The sequence below is a fragment of the Monodelphis domestica genome, chromosome 1, assembly GCF_027887165.1.
Source record: "Monodelphis domestica isolate mMonDom1 chromosome 1, mMonDom1.pri, whole genome shotgun sequence".
Classification (NCBI taxonomy): domain Eukaryota; kingdom Metazoa; phylum Chordata; class Mammalia; order Didelphimorphia; family Didelphidae; genus Monodelphis; species Monodelphis domestica.
This window is the reverse complement of record NC_077227.1, coordinates 508,569,398-508,591,892: the sequence shown is the minus strand read 5'-3', so window position 1 is coordinate 508,591,892 and position 22,495 is coordinate 508,569,398. Positions and strand designations below refer to the sequence as shown.

At 44.4% G+C, this 22,495-nt stretch overlaps 1 protein-coding gene across 1 annotated transcript in view; it reads left to right on the top strand.

The window, feature by feature from the left end:
- RIMS4 (regulating synaptic membrane exocytosis 4) overlaps positions 1-22,005 on the top strand; it is a 71,206-nt gene extending 49,201 nt beyond the window's left edge. The window contains exons 3-6 of the mRNA XM_056813016.1: positions 5,168-5,280; positions 5,650-5,751; positions 7,131-7,270; positions 15,141-22,005. Of these exons, the coding sequence (XP_056668994.1) occupies positions 5,168-5,280; positions 5,650-5,751; positions 7,131-7,270; positions 15,141-15,359 (574 nt within the window). The 3' untranslated portion in view covers positions 15,360-22,005. The remainder of the gene's footprint in view (positions 1-5,167; positions 5,281-5,649; positions 5,752-7,130; positions 7,271-15,140) is intronic.
- Positions 22,006-22,495: the final 490 nt, after the last annotated feature.

The window sequence follows — 22,495 nt, the reverse complement described above, 5'->3', positions numbered from 1 at the left end:
GTGTTTGATAGGCACTAATTTAATGGAATTGAAGTAGGAGTTGAAATTGCATAGCAAGGAATATTTGGCTTAGGCATTGGGAAGGACTACTAGACCCCAATAAATCAAATTTGCTTTCTTTGGAGACGGTTCACTTTAATTCAACCCAGCAGATGATTACTATACATCTGCCTATACTGCTTGGCCCTAGAGATGCAAAGATGAAAAACAGCAGAACAAAACCTGATGCAGAACACAAGGTATACAAATAGATAATTCTAAAAGTTTTTCTTTTAAATGAACTAAAACATAAAATAAATAACCACACTAATAAAATAAAACTACAAAATGGAATGATATCAGTGCTTAAGAGAAGCATAAAGTTCTGAGTGAGGTCTTAGAAGAATCATTTCTGGTGGGTGAAGGCTTCATGGAAGAGGTAACATCTGAGCTAAATCCCAAAGGGGGAACAGTTCTTCCAAGAGGCAGGGAAATGGACTGGATGACCTTCAGAGATCTCTGTCTGCTCTTCTCTTAGTATGCCCTTTTTTGGTAGAGGATCAAAACTTTTTTAAGTCCACAGTGCCTATGATGGAGGGAAGCTATAGGGCAGAAAAAAAGGCAGCCATGTTTCCTGTACATTCAGATCTCGGGGATAAATAGTGGAGCTCTGAAGTGGTTTTTGGATTTAGAAACTAGGAAAAGGAAATCAAAGTACCTGAGTCAGCTAAGGGCTTCATTCATTCAATGAGCATTTGTTAGTAAGTTGTTTTGAGTATATGTATGTATGTATGGAGAAATAGATGGATGGATGGATGCAAGGGTGTGTTGTAAAATGTTTAACAACTGGCTCTTTAAAAGATGTATGGATAACACATCTTAAAGTTTAATCTGCATTATAAATACTTTCTTAAGCCTAGGCTATCAATAAAGCAATAAATCAGTCCCTGAGCTATAGGGGTTGTCAGTTTCTAAGTATAAATGCTCAGTGAAAATTTAAAAATTGTCTCATGAGCTAGTTCAAGTTGATCATAGTACAGTCCTGGATGGATGGTTGGATGGATGGATGAAAGGTAGAATATAAGCTCCATTCCTGAGACACTAAGGTGCCATAATGGAGAAGATGTTGGGCTTAGAGTCAGGAAGACCTGAGTGTTAGTTCTGCCACAGACACTTGCTGTATAGCCTTGGGAAAGTCACCTTAACTTCTTTGCCTCAGTTTCCAAAATGTATAAAATAGGAATTAGAAAAATTAGAAGAAAAATCTTTACCTTTTGTCTTCGAATAGATAGTAAGTATTGGTTGCAGGGTAGAAAAGTGACAAGGGCTAGGCAATTGGGGTTAAGTGACTTGCCCTGAGTCACACAGTTAGGAAGTGTCTGAGGTCAGATTTGGATTTAAGACCTTCTGACTCCAGGCTTGGCACTCTATCCACTGAGTTACCTAATTACCCTCAAAATGGGAATTTTAGAATCCAAAATTTTACAGAGTTGTTATGAGGATCAAATGAGCTAATATTAGTTAAGAGCTTCGCAAACCTTATGGAGCTATAGAAATGTTACCTATGGTGATTCTAATGATTATCTGTGCAGCCAGGTATATCAAACAGTGGACATCTCTGGAGCCCTGGCTGCATCCCTGGACCATGGTATGGCTATTGCTTAGCAATAGGCAGTCTCCAGGCAGGGAGAGAGGGAACAGATGGGATTCCATGTGGAGCCACTTCAGTGGCAATAAATTAGGTCGTCTATAGTCATAGTATCTAGGACTGGAAGAGATCTTAGAAAGTATTTAGTTCAGCCTTCTAGGTTTTGCAGATGAGGAAACAGGAAAGCGAGGAAGGGTCTTGCTATGTATCACAGAAGAAAAACATAATAGATGGGAGATTCACATCCAGGACCTCTAATTACAAATCTAGTGTCCCTCTTGTTATACACTGCATTCAAGACCTAACACAAGTTCCATCTCCCCCAGCAGACAGCTAGGTAGTACATTGGAGAGGGTAATGGACCTAGATTCAGAAGACCTGAAGACAAATCCAACCCCAGACACTCACTAGCTGAAGTGCCCTGCAAGTCACTTAACTTCTATCTGTCTCAGTTTACTCAAATGTAAAATGGGGATCAAAATAGCGTCTAATCCAAAGGGCTGTGGTAAATATCAAATGAAATATTTGTAAACTCTTTGTGGTCAGGAACCATATTGTCTTTTTTTGTCTCTTTTCAAATCCCCAGCACTTTGCACCATGCCTGGCACCTAGTAAGTGGCCAGTAAATGCTTCCTAACTGTATAACTGGAAGATAGCTTAGAGAGAAGAGCTTGCAGACTTTTGACTTGGGAAATTACTATTGACTGCTGCATTTCCTTAGACAAGTTCAGACCTTTTCATCAGTCATTTCAGGGTATTAAAACATAGTGCTAATATAGTATACATTCTTATATTGGCCATTTGTATTAAATAAATGTTTCCAATTGATGTATTTTTACTGTATTATAATTCAAGTTAAAATAGTTTTTTAAATTAAATTTTCAAACAAAGAAAATCGGAAGACAGGAGGTTACTACAGTAGTCTAGACAAGGACTGATGGATGCCTAATCTAGGGTAGGGACCACATGAGTGACAAGAAGATGCAATCGACCAATGTAGTGAATCAACAAGTCTTGGCAACTGATTGACTATTTTGGGATAAGGGAAAGGGAAGAGTCAGGAATGACTCAGAGCTTTCCAACCTGGGTAACTGGAGAGGTGGCGGTGCCCTCTTCAGAAATAGGGATGTTTGGAGGAAGGGTAGATTTAGGGAGGAAGATAATGAGTTCTGGTTTTGGACATACTGCATTTAAGATTCTGATGGGATGTCCAGACAGAAAGGTCCATCAAGCAGTTGATGACACTGGCCTGGAGTTCAGGAAAGTGATTAGGGTTGCATATATAGATTTGTGCATCTATATATAGATGATAATTGAATCCAGCTTATGTCTCTGCCTTTGTCTTCACCGGCTCTTTCCCTGTCCCATTTGTCATTTCTCCACCAGCTTTTGTTCCTATCCCAATAGGAACCATTAAGGCCTTTTTGAATTGGTTTCTTCTAGCACTCTGGACAGTCCAAGAATCTTAGCACTCTCTCTCTTGAGAGATTTGCATACTCTGTTACCCCATCCCATCCTCAGACACCAGGAGCTCTTGCAGGGGGATGAGAATTGGGAGTCACAATGGGTTCTTACACCACCCAAGCAGATCTAACCTAGGCACTGGTCCCCATTCCCTTTCCTACATTATTGCAATTCTGCACATGGCTTCAGAGAAAAAGAGGCAATAGCAGAACCCAGTTCTGGGACTGTGGGCAACACACAAGCCCACCATCTCTGGGTCATAGAACATAAAATCTGGAAGGGTCTTTGGAGATTAGGGAGTCTGACTCCCTACTGTGATCAAGATTCTGCACAATTTGTGTTCAAATATAGCTCAGGACTCCTGACTCTCAACTCACTACTCTTTCTTCAAAAGACAGCAAACAAATAAATAAATGTGAAGCAATTTAAAAATAAGAGGAAGAAAGAAATCTACATTAGGAGCCAAAAAAAAAATCTGAATTCAAATTCTAGCTCTGGTTATTGCTGCCTCTGTGATAAGTAAGTCATTTCCCTTCTCTGGCCCTTGGTCTCCTCATCTTTAAAATGAGGAGCTCAAACTAGATGATCTCCTAGGTCTCTAGTTCTAAATTTACAGTTCTGTGATTTGGGGACAAAAAATAATAAATGTAATTACCAACTGGTGCTATAGGAGGTAAGAGGAGGGAGGGCTTCCTAGCAGCTAATCTGGTTAAGGAAGTCAATATAAGAATGTATACTTAATTAGTGCTATGTTTTAATTCCCTGAAATGACTTTGATGGAAAGGTTTGAACCTGTCCAAGGACATATAGCAGTCAATAGTAATTTCCCAAGTCAAAAGTCAGCCAAGCTCTTCCCTCCAAGCTATTCTCCAATTATACGGTCAGGTTATTTATGAAGTGCCAGGCACCATGCAAAGTGCTGGGGCTTCAAAAAGGGACAAAAAAGACAATATAGTCCCTGACCTCAAAAAGTTTATGGTCTAATGGTCTAGCTCCATGCAGCTCTCCAAATAACCTTTCTAAAGCATGCTGGACCCTCACACTGTCCTCAGAAACTTTCAGTGGCTCCCCATTGTAGATAGGCCAAAATACAAACTGCTCCTCCACAACCTGGCTGCCATTGACATTTCCAGCCACATCTCATTCTGTTCTCCTTCACTGAATCTATGCTGCAATCAGGCTTACAGTTGTTTCCAAATTCGTCGTTCTAATGCCCATCTTCATGCCTCCTTAGAGACTTTCTCCCATTCCTCCCTCCTCAACTCTGCCTATACTTCCTTCAAGACTTGACTTATATATCACCTCCGAGGAGAAGTCTTTTTAGGTCCCATTCAGTGGTTTCTTTCCTCTCCTCAGTTACCTTTTAAAAAATTTATATGTGTACATCACATATACCCACCCCCAGTAGAATTGCTCTTTTTAGGGGAAGCTAGGTGGCTTGGAGAATTGAGAGCCATGTCTAGAGATGGAAGGTCATGGGTTCAAACCTAGTCTCAGATACTTCCGATTTGTGTTACCCTGGACAAGTCACTTAACCCCCATTGCCTAGCCCTTACTACTTTTCTGCCTTGGAACCAATACACAGTTTTAATTCTAAGATGGAAGGTAAGGATTTAAAAAAATAATTGCTCCTTGGAGGTAGGTCCTATGCTTCATTTTTGTCCTTGTGTCCTCAGCACCTAGCAAAGTGTCTTGTGACTAGTGAAGGGTTGGAAAATTTTTGTAGAATTGAGTTGAAGCTGATGGACAGAGGAAGATGGTTGAGAGGCTGAAGCTGATGGGGAGAAAGGCCAAGGTAGAGATAATCAGAGACTGATAGAAAGACAGGCAGAGACCAGTGAGGAGGTAGGAGCAATGTTAGAATAACAGTAACAGACAGACGGTCAGACAAGATGAAATGGAGAGGCAGAAACAAAGATTGGTATGAGGACAAAGACATTGCAGAGACAGCAAGGACTGAGAAAGATGTGGACAGAAACAGATTCCGAGACAGACAGCTGGATGTAGTTCTTGGGGACAGCAGGGCTCTTTGACTGCTCAGAGGACCCCTCTCAATGCTGTTTTTTCCTCTTTCAGTCTTACCTATGGAGGTGTGTGCCTCGCATCTGATGCCCAGTTCAGTGACTTCCTGGGCAGCATGGGGCCTGCACAGTTTGTGGGACGTCAGACCTTAGCCACTACATCTATGGGTGAGTAACCTTCAGGCCTTAGGGAAGCCCATGGAGATCCAACTTAAAAAACACGAGAGTCTCTTGTCCAATATACCAGACTAAGCTTGCCAGCACCCTCAGCTGCCCCGTCCATCCCTAAGTCCAGATGTAGCAGTTCCTGGGCCTGAGACTGGATTCCTTGGCCCCCTCAACCTTCATTTGATACCTCTTGAAGCAGTTACCATGTCTTCCCCAAAGTAATCCCACTCAAAGTTCTGAAGACCATGCAGGTAGGACAGTTAGGCCACTGCCCTTAGGGACACTTCCCTGTATAGTGAAGCCTCTGGGCCTGTCGTTGGCCAAGTGAGCTCCTGAATCTATGTTTTCTTTCTTTTGGGGGCCTTGTAGGAGATGTGGAGATCGGGCTGCAGGAGAGGAATGGGCAGCTTGAAGTGGACATCATCCAAGCTCGGGGTCTAACAGCCAAGCCAGGCTCCAAGACCTTGCCAGGTAACTAGAGTCATTACTGAACCTCGAACTTAGGACCAAGAAGGGCTTGGAGTAGGCCCTGCCCAGTCCATCTTCTCCTTTGGGGATTCTAACCACCCCTCAGTCATGACTCTAAGTCTTTATCATCTCCCTGACATGTTAGTGTCACATCCCCAACCCTGACTGTAGACCTGACTTTCCCCACACCCCCACCTGAATCATATTTCTAGATCTTGTGCCCTAAATCTATCCATAAGCCTGACCATACCCTTCTAACTGAGCCTTTTTTCCAGGCCATAGCTCCCATCCTTGTCCTTTCCACAACCCTGGCCATTTCCTTCCCCAGTCATGCTTTCATCTCAGCCCTAGGCCTGCCTTTAACGTCTGACCCTGACCACATCCTTAACCTGACCTAGGTTAGCCCCAGCCAGGGTCAACGACCTCATCATGAACTTAGTCATTACCAATACCACCAGCCCAAGTGTACCCCTAGCCCTGATTACATCTCCCCTCCCTTGATCACAAGCCCGGAATATTAGTATTAGCCTGGACAACAATACAACCCCAGGACACCCCTTAGCCCTGCCCAGGACCTTGGCCTCAACCACTTGCAGCCTTGGCCATAAAGAGAGGGAGCCACTATTTAATGGGGAAAATGCTTGATCCAGAGTCAGAAAACCTGAGTTTGACTCTTGAGTCTGTTACTACCCCAATAATCCTAGTTCATTAGTCCTTCTGGATCTCAGTTTTCTCATGAGAGGGTTGGTCTATAGGACCTTCAAATCCTTTCTGCTTCTCAATCCTACAAACCATTTCTGAAATTTGACCTGAGTTCCAGTCCTGAACATGGACTCTGATCTGATGCCCTTCCCCAAGTGATCAGACCTCCTGACCTGATCATTTTACTCTCGTCTTTAAAAATTGTTTTTTCAATTAACAAGTATTTTTCTTCTTCCCTTCCTCCATTGAATAAAAAGAAACAAAATAAAACCCTTCTGATAAGTATAATCAAGAAAAATGAAATTCTCTCATTGGTCTTCTCCAAAAATTTGACCACTCCTTGAATGTCTTGAATGTCCTTGACAGTAATCCCTAACTGTCTACTGCTCCAGACTCGGAGGACTATAGTAGAAGAGAGTGGAACCTAGAAAAATCCTGAGAAGGGTAGGAAACCAAGGTAGGAAGGCCTGATCCCTGCTTGGACATAGGGCTGCTCGAAACAAAGCCAAAGCTACTTATCAGTATCTTCCTCACGGGAAAATTCCATCAAGGTTCCCCTCCCTCAGCTCATTCCTCCCATTTTCAGGGCCTTCTCCCAGCCAGTGAGAAGAAACAGGAAGGAGTGGAACAGGGAGTAACTTAATAAGACTTGACCCTCCTGCCCATCTGTTCTTTTCTAGCCGCCTACATCAAAGCATACCTGCTGGAAAATGGTGTGTGCATTGCCAAGAAGAAGACCAAAGTGGCCCGCAAGTCTCTGGATCCCCTGTACAATCAGGTGCTCCTGTTCCCTGAAAGTCCTCAGGGCAAAGTATTGCAGGTGAGAAGAATGCTTCCTGGCTGGTGCCTCAATCTTTGTAGGATGAGGACCTGACCTTTGGTCGGGGAGGGATGGAGAAACTGGGTTGGGGCAGGGGGGGATTGGGTTATGGCCTTTGGTGAATGGGTATCTGGTCTATAGAAGAATTGGAGATTTGTGGGGAGGAATGGAAACCTGGTACTTGATCTTTGAGGAAAGATGGCAACATGGCCTATGGAAGAATTGGAGACTTGGTCTTTGGAAGGAATGGGAACTGAACCTGTCAAAGAATTGAGGGTCTGATATTTGGCAGAATAGGGAGAGGGAGAATCTCAGGTTTAGAGAAGATTGGGTCTGGTCTTTAGAGGGATGGAAAAATGACTCATTTGGAAAAATTGGGCCCTGGTCTTTGAAGAATCAGGAGAGAATCTAGGAAAAATGGAATCCTTGGATCTGAGTGGGGATCATAGAAGAGGTGGGATCTCAGCCTTCTAGAGGAATACAAGGTTGGCCATGTTACATAACACCTCTTTTGGTTAGGCCACCATTTCCCTCCCACTCTGGGGTCATTGCTTATACCAAAAAAGCAGCTGACATTTCTAAAGTACTTTTGGATTTTACAGAGTACTTTATATGAATAACCTCCTCTGATCACCACCACCACCCTGAGTGGTAGATACTAGAGTTACTATTGGCCTCATCTTACTGATGAGGAAAACAAGGACCTGGCTGGTTAATTATGACCAGCCCATGGTCACACAACATGGGGTAGAGATTTGAACCCAGATTCTGACCTGACTCCAGGTCCTTCCATTATATCACTGCCTATGATTGTTAGCAAGGATGACTGGCAATGGCCAGCAACAACAAACATTTAGAAGTGACTGCTACATAACAAGTCCTGTCCTTAGCACTAGAAGAAATGTCCAATTTACATGACAGATAGTCCCTGCCCTCAAGTTTGTAATGGGGGAAAGTTTATATTTGTGGATTTGTGGTGGAAGTTCCATATCATTCCAAGTCTTGGGCTAAAGTTTTGGCTGGAACCTAGAGTTACAGTGTAGGAAGCCAACCTAAAGTATAGTAGGGTAGTGCCAGGAGGGCCTAGAATGACAGGTATAAAAATCTAAATTTGACCACACAGTTGGCTGAGAAACCTGGAGCACTTAGAAAAGGCATTTCCCCTCGAGGGGAGTCAATGACAGAGGGGAAATGGGCTGCATGGAGTGTCCAGTCTCCTGTGGAGGGCTTGCTCCACCACTTCCTAGACCAAGGGTTGACAAACTGTGCCCTGAAGGTCAAGTCCCAGCATGTAAAAACTGTCCTACAAAAGTAGAAAACGACCTGAATTTGGCCCGTGGGCTGTAATAGTTTGTCAAAGCCTGGCCTGAAATCACTGAGTCCCAGAGTGGGGAATCTCAGAAAGTCAAACGCTGTGTGATCCAGCTAATACCCAGCCAAGAATCCCCTGAGTGACATGCTTGACAAGTGGCCATCCACTTAGCCTGAACACCTCCCTGAGACAAAGGGTAGCTACCACCTCTAAGCTATCCAGGGCTATTTGTAGATAGTTCTGATTGTTGGGCAGCTCCAACCTACATCACACCTAAATCCTTCTCTTTGCTGTTTCCCATTGTTTCTAGTTTTATCCCCTTGGGCCCAATAGAACAGCCTCCTTCCTTTCTGTGTGACTGAATAAACTTGTCCTCCAAATAAACTTGTCAGCTCCCTAAGTCTCTTTTCCAGGCTAAATGCCCCAATTCCTTCAACCTATCCTCAAAGGCATTAACGCGAGGCCATCTACCATCTTGTTCCTTCTCTTCTGGCTGCTCTCCAACTAATCAATGTCCATTCTAAAATGGTGTGTCCAAAATGGATAAACAATACTCTAGGTGGGATCTGACCAGGATCTCACTTGTCCTGGACACTATCCTTCTCTTAAGGAAGACTGAGAGTAAATTAGCTTTCTGGGCCACCATGTCACCCCATTGACTCATCTTGAACTTGCAGTCCACTAAAAATCATCAAATCTTTCACAAACTTGTCTAGCTTTATTTCCTCAGTCTTGTACTTATTGATTTTTGTCCTTTCTTTTTATTTTTTCAGTTACATGTAGAAACAATTTTTGACAATTGTTTTCTGACATCTTAGAATCTAGATTTTTCTCCCTCCTTACCCTCACTCGGAGACAGTAAATATTCTGATATCGGGTTATATCAGTACTTTCATGCAATAGGTATTGCCTTATTACTCATGTGATAGAAGACACATACCACACATATAATTAAAAAACTCATGAAGGCCATAAAGTGAAAGCTGGCATGCTTTGATCTGCAATCAGATTCTGACAGTTCCTTCTTTGGCTGTGGATAACATTTTCATCATGGGTCCCTTGTTGTATCTGACATTGATTTTTAATAATAATAGATAGATAGATAGATAGATAGAACATTTATAGCACTTCAAGGTTGAAAAATACTTTATAAATTTTAACTAATTTTATCCTCAAAGTAACCCTGGCAGATGGGTGCTGTTATTATCCCCATTTTGCAGATAATAAAACTGAGGTAGACTTTAAGTTACTTGTCCAGAGTCACACAGCTAGGAAGTGTCTGGGATGGAATTTAAACTCAGGTTTTCCTAACTCTGGATCCAGTGCTCTATCTACTGCACCACCCAACTATCTCACATTTTAAACTAACACTATATGCATCCCATTCATATTTCATCTTATTAAATTTGGCCCATTGTTCAGTCTATTGAGATTTGGGGGGGAAGTGGGTGGGGGGAACTATGTCTCTGAATTTGTTAGCTCTTCTTCCTAGCTTTAAGTCACCTGAAAAATGTGCTGGAGCCAGGTCTTGAAAGCCAATTGTTAAATTTTCACTTTTAACATTAACAACTTGGAAATGGGCAAACACAATAAGACTTAATAAAGTGATGGATAAAATGTTAATAATAATGCATGTTAAACTTAAGAGTGTGTCATATATATGTGACATAGGAGAAATATATATATATATATATTTCTCCCCTCCAGAGAGCCAGCTGTTAAACATTTACCAGCACACCCTTGCATCTGTAACTTTCATTAATAAAAATATTCAGCAGCACAGAACTAAGCATAGGTCCTATGCACTTATTGAGAAGCCACCTTCCAAGGAGTCATCGAACCATTAATTAACTATTAATTTAACTATTAATTTATTAATTTAACTATTAATTTAACATTAACTATTTGATTCCTGCCATTCAGTTAGTTCTGAACCTATTGAACTGTATTATCATCTAGACCACATCTTGTGTGCAAGAGTAGCACAAATCATTGCCAAATGCTTGCTAAAATCTAGGCCAACTATGTTTATAGCATTCCCCTATTGCTACAGTCTAGTAATCTGTTTAAAAAAAACAAAACCATGAGGCTAGTTTGACATGACTTATTCTTGATGTCATGGTGACTTTTTTGTGATCATAGCTTCCTTTTCTAGATATTTACTAACCATTCCTTTAGTGTATTACTAAAATTTATTGTATTATTATTTAGTGTATCATTCTAAATTTTTTTTCAGGAATCAAATCAAACCTATAGTTTGAAAGTTCCTTTATTTTGCCCTTTTCTTCCCCAAATTTGGGACATTTGTCCTTTTCCAGTCCAGAAGTGTCTCCCCAGTTCTCCGCAAACTTTCAAATTTCACTGAGTGACTCAGCAATTAACTTTGTCTGTTCTTGCAATCCCAAGGTAGGTCTGGTGACTTGAACTTCTCGGGAGCCACAAAGTGCTGTCTTGATATCTCCTGACTTATCTGAAGTATCACCTCCTCATTAATCACATTTTCCCCTTGTCCTTTCCTGTCTAAAAATCCTTGCCCCTAGAAGAAAAATCAGAAGAAAAATAAAAGAAGCTGGCTCTGTGTTCTCTCAATCATCCACTGTTCAGTGATTCTATCATTTTGTTGCTAGAATCCTATCAAGAAATCTTTGTACCTAGTATTAAAACAACGGTAACTCTTTGGAAAGCTTTATCATTTTTTTACTTGCTTCAGTTAATTCTGTGCATTAGACTAGACTTTTTTTTAACAGAATTTCTCCACACTTACATTTTCCCTCCTTGCATCTATCTTCTCTTGATGTCCTTTAAAAATCCAAGTCAGAAGGGCAGCTAGGTGGGCCTAAAGTCATGCCTGTAGACAGGAGGTCCTGGGTTCAAATCTGACCTCAGATACTTCCTAGTTGTGTGATTCTGGGCAAGTCCCTTAACCCCCTAGTCCTTACAGCTGTTTTGCCTTGGAACTGATACTTATTATTGATTCTAAGATAGAAGGTAAGAGTTATTTTTTTTAAATCTAAGTCAGTTGCTGAGTTCCCTAGACATAAATAGGTCTCTTTTGAGAACTCCTTTTTTCATCCTCATTAGAATTTTTTCTCATTGTGTGTGGCTTGTACATTCCATTCTTTTAAAAATATTTTTTATTTAGACTATTTTTCCATGGTTACATGATTCATGATTTTCCCACCCTTCTTCCCTCCAGTTCATCATTCTTTATAGCACAATAGTATTCCATCACCATCACATGTCACAATTTGTTCAGCCATTCTCCAATCAATGGAACCCCCCCTCATTTTCCAATTTTTTGCCACCACAAAGAATGTGGCTTTGAATATTTTTTGTACATTCCATTCTTAAGAGTGCCATCGCCTACCTGGGCTGACATCTGTAGATCATTAGGCTATTTGTTAGACTTCCCAATAGTCTATCATGGAGCTCCCATGATACTGCAGAAGATTTGTTGCCAAATTATTCGAGTGAGTATTCACGATCAGCAACTAAGCTCTCCTCTTTCTCCAGCCTTTTCAATATCTCTCAGAACGTCCTCTCTCTAGCCCATTGGCATAGAAAACAACAATAATGAGGAGGAAGAAAATGATGAAGATGAGGAAAATTTAAATGAGGAGGGGAAGGATGATAACTGGGGGAGAGGGAGGAAGAGAAAGATGAGGAAGAAGAAGATAATGAAGAGGATGATTAAGTGGAAGGGGAAGAGGAGGAAAATGAAGAATATGAAGAGGAGGAAGAGGAAGAGGAGGGGGAGCAGAAGATGAAGATGAGGAGGAGAAGGATGAAGAGGATGAGGATGAAGAGAGGAAGAAGAGGATGAAGAGAGGGGGAAGAGGAGGATGAAGATGATGAGGAGAAGAATGAAAAGGATGAGAAAGAAGAGGAGGATGAAGATGAGAAGGAGAAGGATGAAGTGGAGGAGGATGAAAATGAGGAGGAAGAAGATGAAGAAGAGGAAGAGGAGAATGAAGAAGAGGAGGAGGATGACAATCCTTCACATGTGGTCGAGAGGCTATGTGGTATGATGGACTAAGAGCAAGTCTTGAAGCCAGGAAGACCTGGGTCCAAGTTTCACCTTTGACATACTCCCGTATGACCCACTGTCAAGTCACTGAATCTCTCAGGTGCTCTAGGCCATGTCTAAGACAATATGTTGCAGAGAAAGTGCTGACTTGCATAAGTAGTAAGAATTTCCTTACCAAGGTACCCCGTGCCTATGAATTCATAAAACCAGATCCTATCTCTATTTCACTTGTGTGAATGACATTTTAGGGACAACTGAGTGTCACCACAGATAGAGCACTAGGCCTAGAGGCCTAGTTCAAATCCAACCCCTGACTAGTCATATAGCTGAGTTGCCCTTTAAGTTTTATTCTTCATTCACAAAAATCTGTGGTACTGCCAAAACGTATGTAATCATTACCATTTTGCAGATTAAGAAATTAATACCCCTCTCCAAAAGTTTGAATTATTTATTTAATGATACATAGTTAAGCCAGGAACAGAGTTGAAACACCTCATCTGGGAAAGAGTATTGAACTGATAGGCAGGAGAGCAAAGTTCTAAGCTCAATCCACCAACTAATTTACTGGGTTTCTCAGGCAAAGACACATCCCCAATCTAAAGATTCAGGATCCCCATTTGTAAAATAAAAGGATTAGATTCAATGATCTCTCTTCTAAGTTCTTTTCCAGCTTGGTGGTCCCTTCCACACTGGACATTAGATATATTCCAAGGTTCCTTTGATCTCTTACAATTCTGTGATTTCTTTTTCTAGAGCTATGGCTCTGATGCCCTGTCCGCAGCTTTCCCCATTGGAGTACACGAGCCCTGTGCCCCCTTGTGGCAGAATGACACTGGTCCTGAGATAAGGCTCTGGGCTTTCTGTTCAAGAATGGGATGCCTCCCAAGACACAAAATTCCCAGGTCTGGGGAGGAAGGCAGATAGGTGACCAGAGGCTGGGGATGCTCCTCTGTGCCCAGTAGGCCTCAGAGGCAAGAATTTAATTATGAAATATGAAAGGAAAGGGATTCATTAGAAAGAAGAAGAGGACTGAGGACTTGAGTGGAATAAGGGCAGATCCAGATTCCATTCTTTTTTTTTTTAACCCTTACCTTCCATTTTAGAATCAAGACTGTGTATTGGTTTCAAGGCAAAAGAACAGTAAGGGCTAGGCAATGGAGTTCAAGTGACTTGGATCACACAGCTAGGAAGTATCTGAGGTCACATTTGAACCCAGGACCTCTGGTCTCTAGGTCTGGCTCTCAAACCACTGAACTACCTCACTGTCCCCCAGACTCCATTCTTACTAATTCTCTGAACTTGCGGGAAAAGTTCCTTTCCTTCTCTAAGCCTTAGTTTTCTTTATTATAAAATGGATCACTCAACGTCTTGGTGCTCCAGGTAATCCTCCAAGATTCTAAATCGAAGCATAACTGCAGATACATATTTGTAGTGAGGGTTTCCATCCAAGGTATTCCTTCTACTAATGAAATCATTGATCCAACACCCCAAAAATAGTGGATCGTAGATTTAGAGCTGAAGATTTTACAAATCATCTCATCAACCCTCTCATTTTACAGATGAGGAAACTAAGACAGGGAGAAGACAAGGGACTTGCTTAAGGCCACACAGATAGCAAAGTAGGCCAAAGTTACCTTGAACCCAGGGCCACTGACTCCAAATCCAGCCCTTTCTCCTTGACCACACTGCCCCCGTCCCCCTCTGTGATAATACTTGTGCTGCCACTACCTCAGAGAGCTGCTTTGAGTAAAGCATTCTGAAAACCTTAAGATGCTATGGAAACAGCTATTCTTGTCTGAGCTTCACAACAGCCCTTTGAGCTCAACAGGACAAGGATTTTATCCACATTTTACATAAGAGAAAACCCAGGCTAAGAGAAATTTACTGACTAGAAGCTGTTTTTCCTCTTTGATACTTTAGGAAGTCAAGGCGGAGGGAGAGGAAACAACTTACCCAGTGTCATATACCCAGTTAGAACCCACGTCTTCTAACTCTCAGCCCAATAATAAATAGAATAGTTCTTCTTTCTAGAGCCAGACCTAGAATCCTAGAATATGTCAGGACTAGGAGGAATCTTATAGCTTATAAAGTACTTTCCACACAAAAAAAGAGGTCATAGAAATAATAAAAATAATAGGCGCATTTTACAGATAAGGAAACTGAAGGCCAAAGAAGTTACTTAGAATGCCTAGACTCAGATTCTACCTCCTCTTCCGCACTGTTTGACCTTGGTCAGTGAGCTCCTCCAAGTCTCAGTGTAGACCTCAGTAAACGTGTAGAAGACTAGTTGGAATCCTGGCTCTACCATGTCCTAGCCATATGACCTTAGATAAGTCACTTCATTTTCCCCTCTATCAAAAGAAGGGTGTGTGTGTGGTGGGGGGAGGTCCTAGCTCTTGATAGTCTGGCTCACGTTGTGGACCTCTGATGGGGTGTTCCAGGTGTGTCCGGACTCATTTTCAGAGGAAGCGTAGTTATGGGTAGATGCGAAGGACGATCATTCTCAACCTTGCTGTGTCTCTGTCCTGCAGGTGATTGTCTGGGGCAACTACGGACGGATGGAACGGAAGCACTTCATGGGAGTGGCAAGGGTGCTTTTGGAGGAGCTGGACTTGACCAACCTGGCCGTAGGCTGGTACAAGCTCTTCCCCACATCATCCATGGTGGACCCCGCCACTGGCCCGCTACTCCGCCAGTCTTCTCAGCTGTCCCTGGAGAGCACCGTGGGGCCCTGTGGGGAGCGCTCGTAGTGGCTGAACTTGGGGAGGGGTCGCCCAGGGACCATGCCTGGATTTGGAACTCCTGGCACTTCAGATGGAAGCAGATAGGGCTCCCTCCCAAGGAGGGGAGACCTACTCCGTGGGCTCCTCCCCACCCCTTGTTTGGCCCCCTTCCCCACCCTGAGGCCTTCCCTCTATCAGAGCAATTAGCTTTACCTTTGACTTGGTCACTTCCAGGCCCTCCAGATTTTGGAGTGGGCCTATTGTTCAACCTCTCCGTGTTTTTTGTGTCCTCCTGGGAGCTAGTTGCCTGGAGCTGTCTCCACTATCCTAGGCCCGGGGCCTGCCTTCCCTCTAGTGCCCATCTACCAGCAAGTGTCTTTCTTGTGGCACTAGGCTCCAGCGGCTGCATACCCTGCCTGCAGCCAGTTTGACAGGAGCCCAGGGAGTTTCCAGGGAGGATGGTAGAGCCAGTCTTTGCTCAAGGCCATCTGGATCCTGGAGAGGCCCCAGAACATCAAGGCAGCCTGGAGACTCTGCCCGTCGGTCATCAGGGGCGTCACCTCCTCTCGACTGAGTACCTCCTTCTAGGCATACATCCTCCTCTGAGGCCAGGAATTGTTGGCACAGCTCTTCGGATGTCAGGCCTGACCCGTGATGACTCAGGATGTAGATGGTGCCTCCTTTCTACAAGGAAAAGATCTCCCTCCTGGGAGCTAGGAGGCAAGGGCCTCAGTCCTGACTTAGCCACTTGGTAGCTCTGTGTGACCCTAATGAATCACCTCCCTTCTTCGGATCTGTTTCCTCTTTTTAAAATGAGGGGTTCGGACTAGACGATCTCAAAGACCTTCCATTGTAGGGCTCGGGGATGCCTTTATTTAGTGTCCAAAAGGAGATCCTTTTCCTCAACAGCAGAGCACTTGGATAGCTTCAGGGAAGGGGACTGCTGCTGCCCATCTCCTCACCTTCAGATCCTGGGGATTCGTGTCTCAACTTGGAAGCAACTGAGACGAAGGGAACGCTATCTCTCCGCTCTGCTCTTGGCAGAGGCTGGATAGAACTGGGCTGAACTTGCTAGATTTCCTGAGGTCTCGGCCTGTTTGCTACAAGCCTGGTCCATCCCTAGATGGGTCTGAGTGGGCTAAGCCAAGATGTCAAGGGAGGCAGAATTGGGAGAAGCTAGGGCTGAAGGTGTAGCCAAGGCATTCCATGCCAGCCATGGACTCTATATCCCAGGGACCTGGGACAGTCTGTTGGAGAAGAACCCCCTCTGTTTGATGCCCTTGGGCTCCATAGGTCATCTGGTCCAGCCTGTTGCCTCTGGGCAACCTCTTCTTTGAGGTCTCTAAGGCCAGAGAACCTCAGTTTGACTTTTTAACAAACACACACAAAGACCATCCTGAAACAGGTGAACTAGATGCAAAAGAATCATTTATGTGGACTCTAGGAAAGCAAAAAAATAGATGAGAGAAAAAGAGAAAGGGCCAAACTATTGGATATTTCCTTCTTTCTCTCTTCCTCCCCTCCCTTCCTTTCCCCTATTTCTAGCTGCATGAGGGTTTGGCTCTGTGTCCTGGTGCTCCCAGTTCCAGGTCTGGCTCACTGGCCTGACCCCTGACCTAGCCAGGGGATAATGTTGAGCAAATTGTTGCATACTGGGTAGGAACTCTCTTTAACGAAGCACATTCCTGCCTCCTTTCCCAGGGAGGGCCCCTTCCCCTTCCCTTCTCTTCCCAGCACCACCTCAGTGTTGAGCCTGGTCCCCCTTCCTCATCTCCCCCATCCCTGGCATGAAGGGACTGGTCCAGAGCAGGGCATTTCCCTAACCTCTCATATTCATAAAGTCCAAGGATGGGGAACATAAAATCCATTCCAAATGTGGAGAATGATGGGCCAAATGGGCTGGACAGGGAAGGGTTGGATGCTGTCTAACCCTCTTCTTTTCTCCCGGATGGCCCCAGAGGCAGCAGGTCTGTCTTTTCCTCTAGAACTTTGAGGACTGAGTGGGGGCTGGGGAGGAGTTGATCAAATCCTCCTAGTTTCATGATTTCTAAGTTTGGCTGCTGGGGCTGGTCCCTTGGGGGTAGTTTTGCCCATCTGGCTTCTCTCTCCCACCTGGCCCAAAGAGGTTTTACTGGGGGTATGGAATTATATAGTGTTATTTATTCATGTTAATACTCTTCTTATGATTACACATTTACAAAATCTCCCTCAGCTCCTGGGCTAGGCTTGAGCCCTGATGACTGGCCAAGGACAGGCCAGGACACTCAGAACATGGGTTCTAGGCCACATTTCTTTTAGGGGGTTGGAGAAAAAGTTCAAGGATTCCTTTTAAATTGGACTGGGGGAAGCAATAGAGGCAACTTATCCTATTGAGCCTCAATTTGCTCTTTTGCAAAATTCAGGACTTGAGACTAGATCGTCTCAAAGGTTCCTCTCACTAAATCTCAGATCCTGTGGCTCTCCATCATGTTTGGGGTGACTTGCAATTGGAGTGGGAGGCTATGAGGCCTTGGGCCTGGGGTTCAGGTCTAATGCCCTATTCTCTTAATACCAAAGCCAATAGAGCTGGGCTTTCCTATCCCAATTGCTAAGGGCTTCTGGTTTCTCCTGGCTCAGTCCTTTAGCCAGATTGGGGTAGCAGGAAGGGGTGAGAGAACTTTTCCAGTCCTGGGCTAATGGAATAGAGATGGAAGGGGCTCCCTAACCTAAGACCTTGGGGAAGGAGACTTCAACATTTCCCCCAGGGTAGCTTCTGAGATGGGAACGTCGTTACAGGTGAGGAAAGGGGGCAAGGTTAAGAGAGTTTGTGGTACAGTAGAAATCTGAGGTTCTTGTGAAAAAAAGATTTCTTTCTTGTCTGTTTATTTCTCACTGTTAATAGCTAATGCCCCCTCTTCCCTGGCTGGAGATTACTCTGGGTTCTTTCTGGCCCACCAGCCCTGGCAGGTAGGGCTTCAAGGCCAGACTAAGACCTGGGGTCAGAATGCATCTGTGGTCTCAGGACTGACCTAACCATAGTGAGAACTTTCAGACAACAGCAATTCTCAAAGACACAGCCGTAAAGGGAGGCTGGATGATGCTGTAGTCCCTGGCAGGAAGAGAATAATCATTGACCCCTGATGCATTGAAATAGCAACTGCTGGAACCAGGAGACTTCTCTTGGAACCGTGTGGCCCATGTACAGATCATGGCCATTTTTTCTAAAGAAGAGAAGAACTGTCTGGGGCTGCCAGGAGGAAGAGCTGCCTGAGGCTGCCATGGGGCCAAGCCCTTCTCTGGAGCACCAGAAGTTCTCACCCCCCAGCCCCAGGCTGAAAAGAAGGCAGGGGCAGGGGAGACCTGTGTGAAGGGAATTCCTAGGGGGCAGTGAAGTGGCCTCATCACTTTCCCCTCCAGACCTTGGTGTTGAGGAAGAGGACTTGACCAAGTTCTCCTCCCTTCTGTCTCCTACCAAGGCCTATTTTGTGAAAGAGACTGGGTACGAAGCAATAATCCATCCAGAGGTGGGGTGGGGGCCACGGCCTCAGGACCCCCTCCTCCCGCTGCTTTTCTTGTTCCTTCTGTGAAATAACTGGCCTCCTGGAGGGGCCTTGAGTTGTATCCTTATCTCCTGTCCCCCCATCCCCACTATTAATGGTCCATTCCTGTTGGTGTGTCCTGAGTGTGTTCTGTGCTGGGGTGTATGTAGGGGTGGGGTGGGGTAGTAAACTTTTTGTTAAACTGTAGTTTTCGGAGAGACTCTGTATGAACTTGGCTCCTACTTGGGACCCAAGGAGGTTCTGGCTGCCACCCTGTCATGTCCCGTCTGTCCATCCTTCTGACACTTTGGCAGTAGAAAAAGACTGGTCCCCTAGGGTGGGATGAACTCTGTCCCCAGAGCTGGGCAGACTTCTCCCAGTTGTCTGGGCCAGGCCCCAAGTGGGGAATAAATAGAATGTGGCTTCTCTACATTAAAGAGAATAATACTAGTAATAATAATGATAAATAATAATAGTTGACATTTCTATAGCACTTTCTAATTTACAAAGCGCTTTACATCCATTATCTCATCCAATCTGTATAACCCTGTGACATAGATAGTGCAAGTAATACAATCCCCTGTTTTACAGATGAGGAAACTGAGGCTTGCAGAGACCTAATTTGACAATTCAGGTCACTGGTAGAGTAGCAGTCTACATGTCAGTCTTCTGAGCATGAACTGAGCAGAGGGGTTGAGCCCCTGGGGTGATGAGGTCCCCAGGTCTATTTTTCTCTTAGTCTGCAGACCTTCTGGGGCCCCCAGGAAGCCAAACCAGGAGTGACTCATGTTCTATCTTGTCTCCTGGGGATGCTGATGGGTTCTCCCTAGGTGGCAGTTGAGATCTCTAGCTAGAAGGAATCAGGTATGAGAAGTTTCTCAGGCTATAGAGAGAACACCAACTGCAACCATTCCTTAGCTTTGGAGTGAGCACCCTTGCCCAGGAGTTACCTCTAGCCGGATCTGCAGAGGACAGGAGAAGGTACCTTCAGTTGGGTCTGGAAATACTCATCTTTCCTCACATTTGTACAGCACTTTAAACTTTTCAAAGAGTTTTCCTGCTTATTCTTGTGATCCTTCTCCATATGTTAGGCATTATTTCCATTTTTATGAGGGGGAAACTGAGTCTCAGAGGAATTAAAGCTAATCGGTGTCCTATAGTGATTCAATATCAGAACCAGGACAAGGCCTCAGGTCTTGTGCATCATGCCCATTGATGCCTTGAGTGGAGACCTGGGAGAATGACCCAAGCCTAGGAAATAAGGATTTCTGAAAACTAAAGGCCAGGCCAAAGCAGCTACCTTCAGGTCATGCTGTTATTGTAATGCAATTCATTGTTGGGATTTGAATTTAGTTGGAGAATCTACATGTCCTCTGAGGACCCTCCCAACTCCTGGTCCATGAGCTGGGTTTGAATATCAGCTGTGCTACTTACTACCTATGACCTTGGTTAATCACTTTAACCTCCCTGGACCTCAGTTTCCTCCTCAGAAAAATTAGTAGGTTGGACTAGGTGATCCCTTTCAGCTCCAAATCCTATGATTCCCCCAAGTCAAGACTGTGCAGGGCTTTTCAAAATAGCATACAGGTCCCTTGGACTGGTGGTAGCACCACCTGTACCACTTGGGGGTGGCAGTGCTTGGGCATAGTGATCATTTTTATTTTGCCTAGGCTGGAAGGCCGCTGAGTAGCTGCTTGGCTGGCCCCTTTTGCCCCCCATAAGTCCCACAGCAATAGAAGTTTTTTAGTTAATAAGTGTGGGAAAAAATCCAGTCAGCACCAATGGGTGTTGGGTAGGATTGGACCAATTCACACCAAGTGGACCACATACACACACACACACACACACACACACACACACACACACACACACACACAGAGTTCAGATCAAAAGCATCTCACAGTGAGGCTGGATCACCTTGCTAGACCAGGTGCAGCCGGTGTGCACCAAGGCTCTGTTCATCCCATCTGATGGATCAGAGGCACTTCATTCCCCATGTGGGACTGAGGTCAGACCACCCTTCCTGCCCTGTGGAGCTGACTGACCCCTCTTCGGTAGGAAAGGGCTCTCTAAGCCAGGCAGGTTAAAGTCAGCGGGATGTCTCAAAGCGAGTTGGCAGAGGTGAGCTTCTGAATGAATGAACCCAGAGTCAATGAGGTCATCAAGATGCAGGGACAAGTGTGCTGTGCTGGGAGTTAGTGCACCTGGGTTTTCAATTCAGCTGTGCTGCTTATTACCTGGGTGATCTTGTGCAAGTTACTTATCAACTTGGCTTCAGTTTCCTCATCTGTAAAATGGGTTAGATGAGATGACCTCAAAGGTTTCATTCAGCTTAATTTGATTCTATGGACCCTCATCATAGCACTGGAGTGCAGTTTATAGCTCCAGGGGTTCCCCATTTTAAACAAAGATCCATATTTTTGGATAATACTTTGTCTCTCAGCTTCAAGTTTTGGATCTAATCAATTTTCCCTCTCACGTGAGCCTCGTCACACCCCGGTGATCGCACTCATCTTATAGCTGAGGAAAACGAGGGCCAGAGAAAGGGCATGACTTACTCATAGTCATACAAGTTAATGGCAGAGCTGGGACTCAAACCTAGGTCCCTTGACAAATTAAGGAAGGATTAGAAAGAAGTCTTCACTTCATGAAAGTCCAGCTCACTGTTGAGATTCTTGAAAAGGAGATCTTTTGGGTATGATTCCATTTACAAAGCTCTTTTACACTGTTCTCCACAGAAGCACAGTTGTTACATAAAGCAAGGACCACCTGCATTTATTTATTGAGTCTGACACTGTGCCACCCGTCCTGCCTCCCCCCATACTTCCCAGCAGCCCAATGGCTCCCAGAGGGCTTCCTTGGAACGCTGAGGAAGCCTTGTTACCAGTCTGTAGATGCCTGGGTCCCTAAGATGGAAGATTTTCAGTAGATAGGGTGATCCACCCTCTCACCATGAATCCACCTCACTCCAGGAGCAGGTTGTTTTTGGTCCTGGGGTGGAAAGGACTTGCTGGGAGGTTTCTTTGTCAGGCAAAGCTGGGCCAAGTGGCAAAAGTTTTGGAATGGGGTCCAGGCCCCTAGGTTGCAGTGTCTTATGTTGAGCTCATGTAAATCATGTTGAAAAAAATTAAAACATGTTTTTGTTTTTTTCTAAATGGTTCTGCGTATTGATTTATATATCTTCCTCTTGGCACTCATCTTCTAAGTGAGGGCCATGGCAGTGTCCGCCACTCTCAAGTGGTTCTTGGGAGCATCTTTGTCTCAGCCTGGCACTGGGGATACCTTGTACCTAGGAAACATAAGACAGGGTAAACTGGGTGTAGACTACCTTGGGTCTTAGTCCCCCGGCAAGCCCAGAAGTCTCAGGGGAAGCCTTGGAGGATGTCTAATGGAAAAACAAAACAAAACTATGGACCTGAAGTGTGAACCTTGTGTTCAAGGATCAACTCTACTAGTCACTAGCTCTGTGATCCTAAGAAAATTACATCACTTCTCTCCAGTGTCTCTTTTTGTAAAATGAGAGCATTGGATGAACTCCTGAGGTCCCTTCCTATTCTAACTGGAAGGAACAGGTTAGGACATGTGTTGGTGGGGTTAGGAAGGGGGGCCAAGGTATCCTTTAGCCCTTTGTTCCAAGGCTGAAAC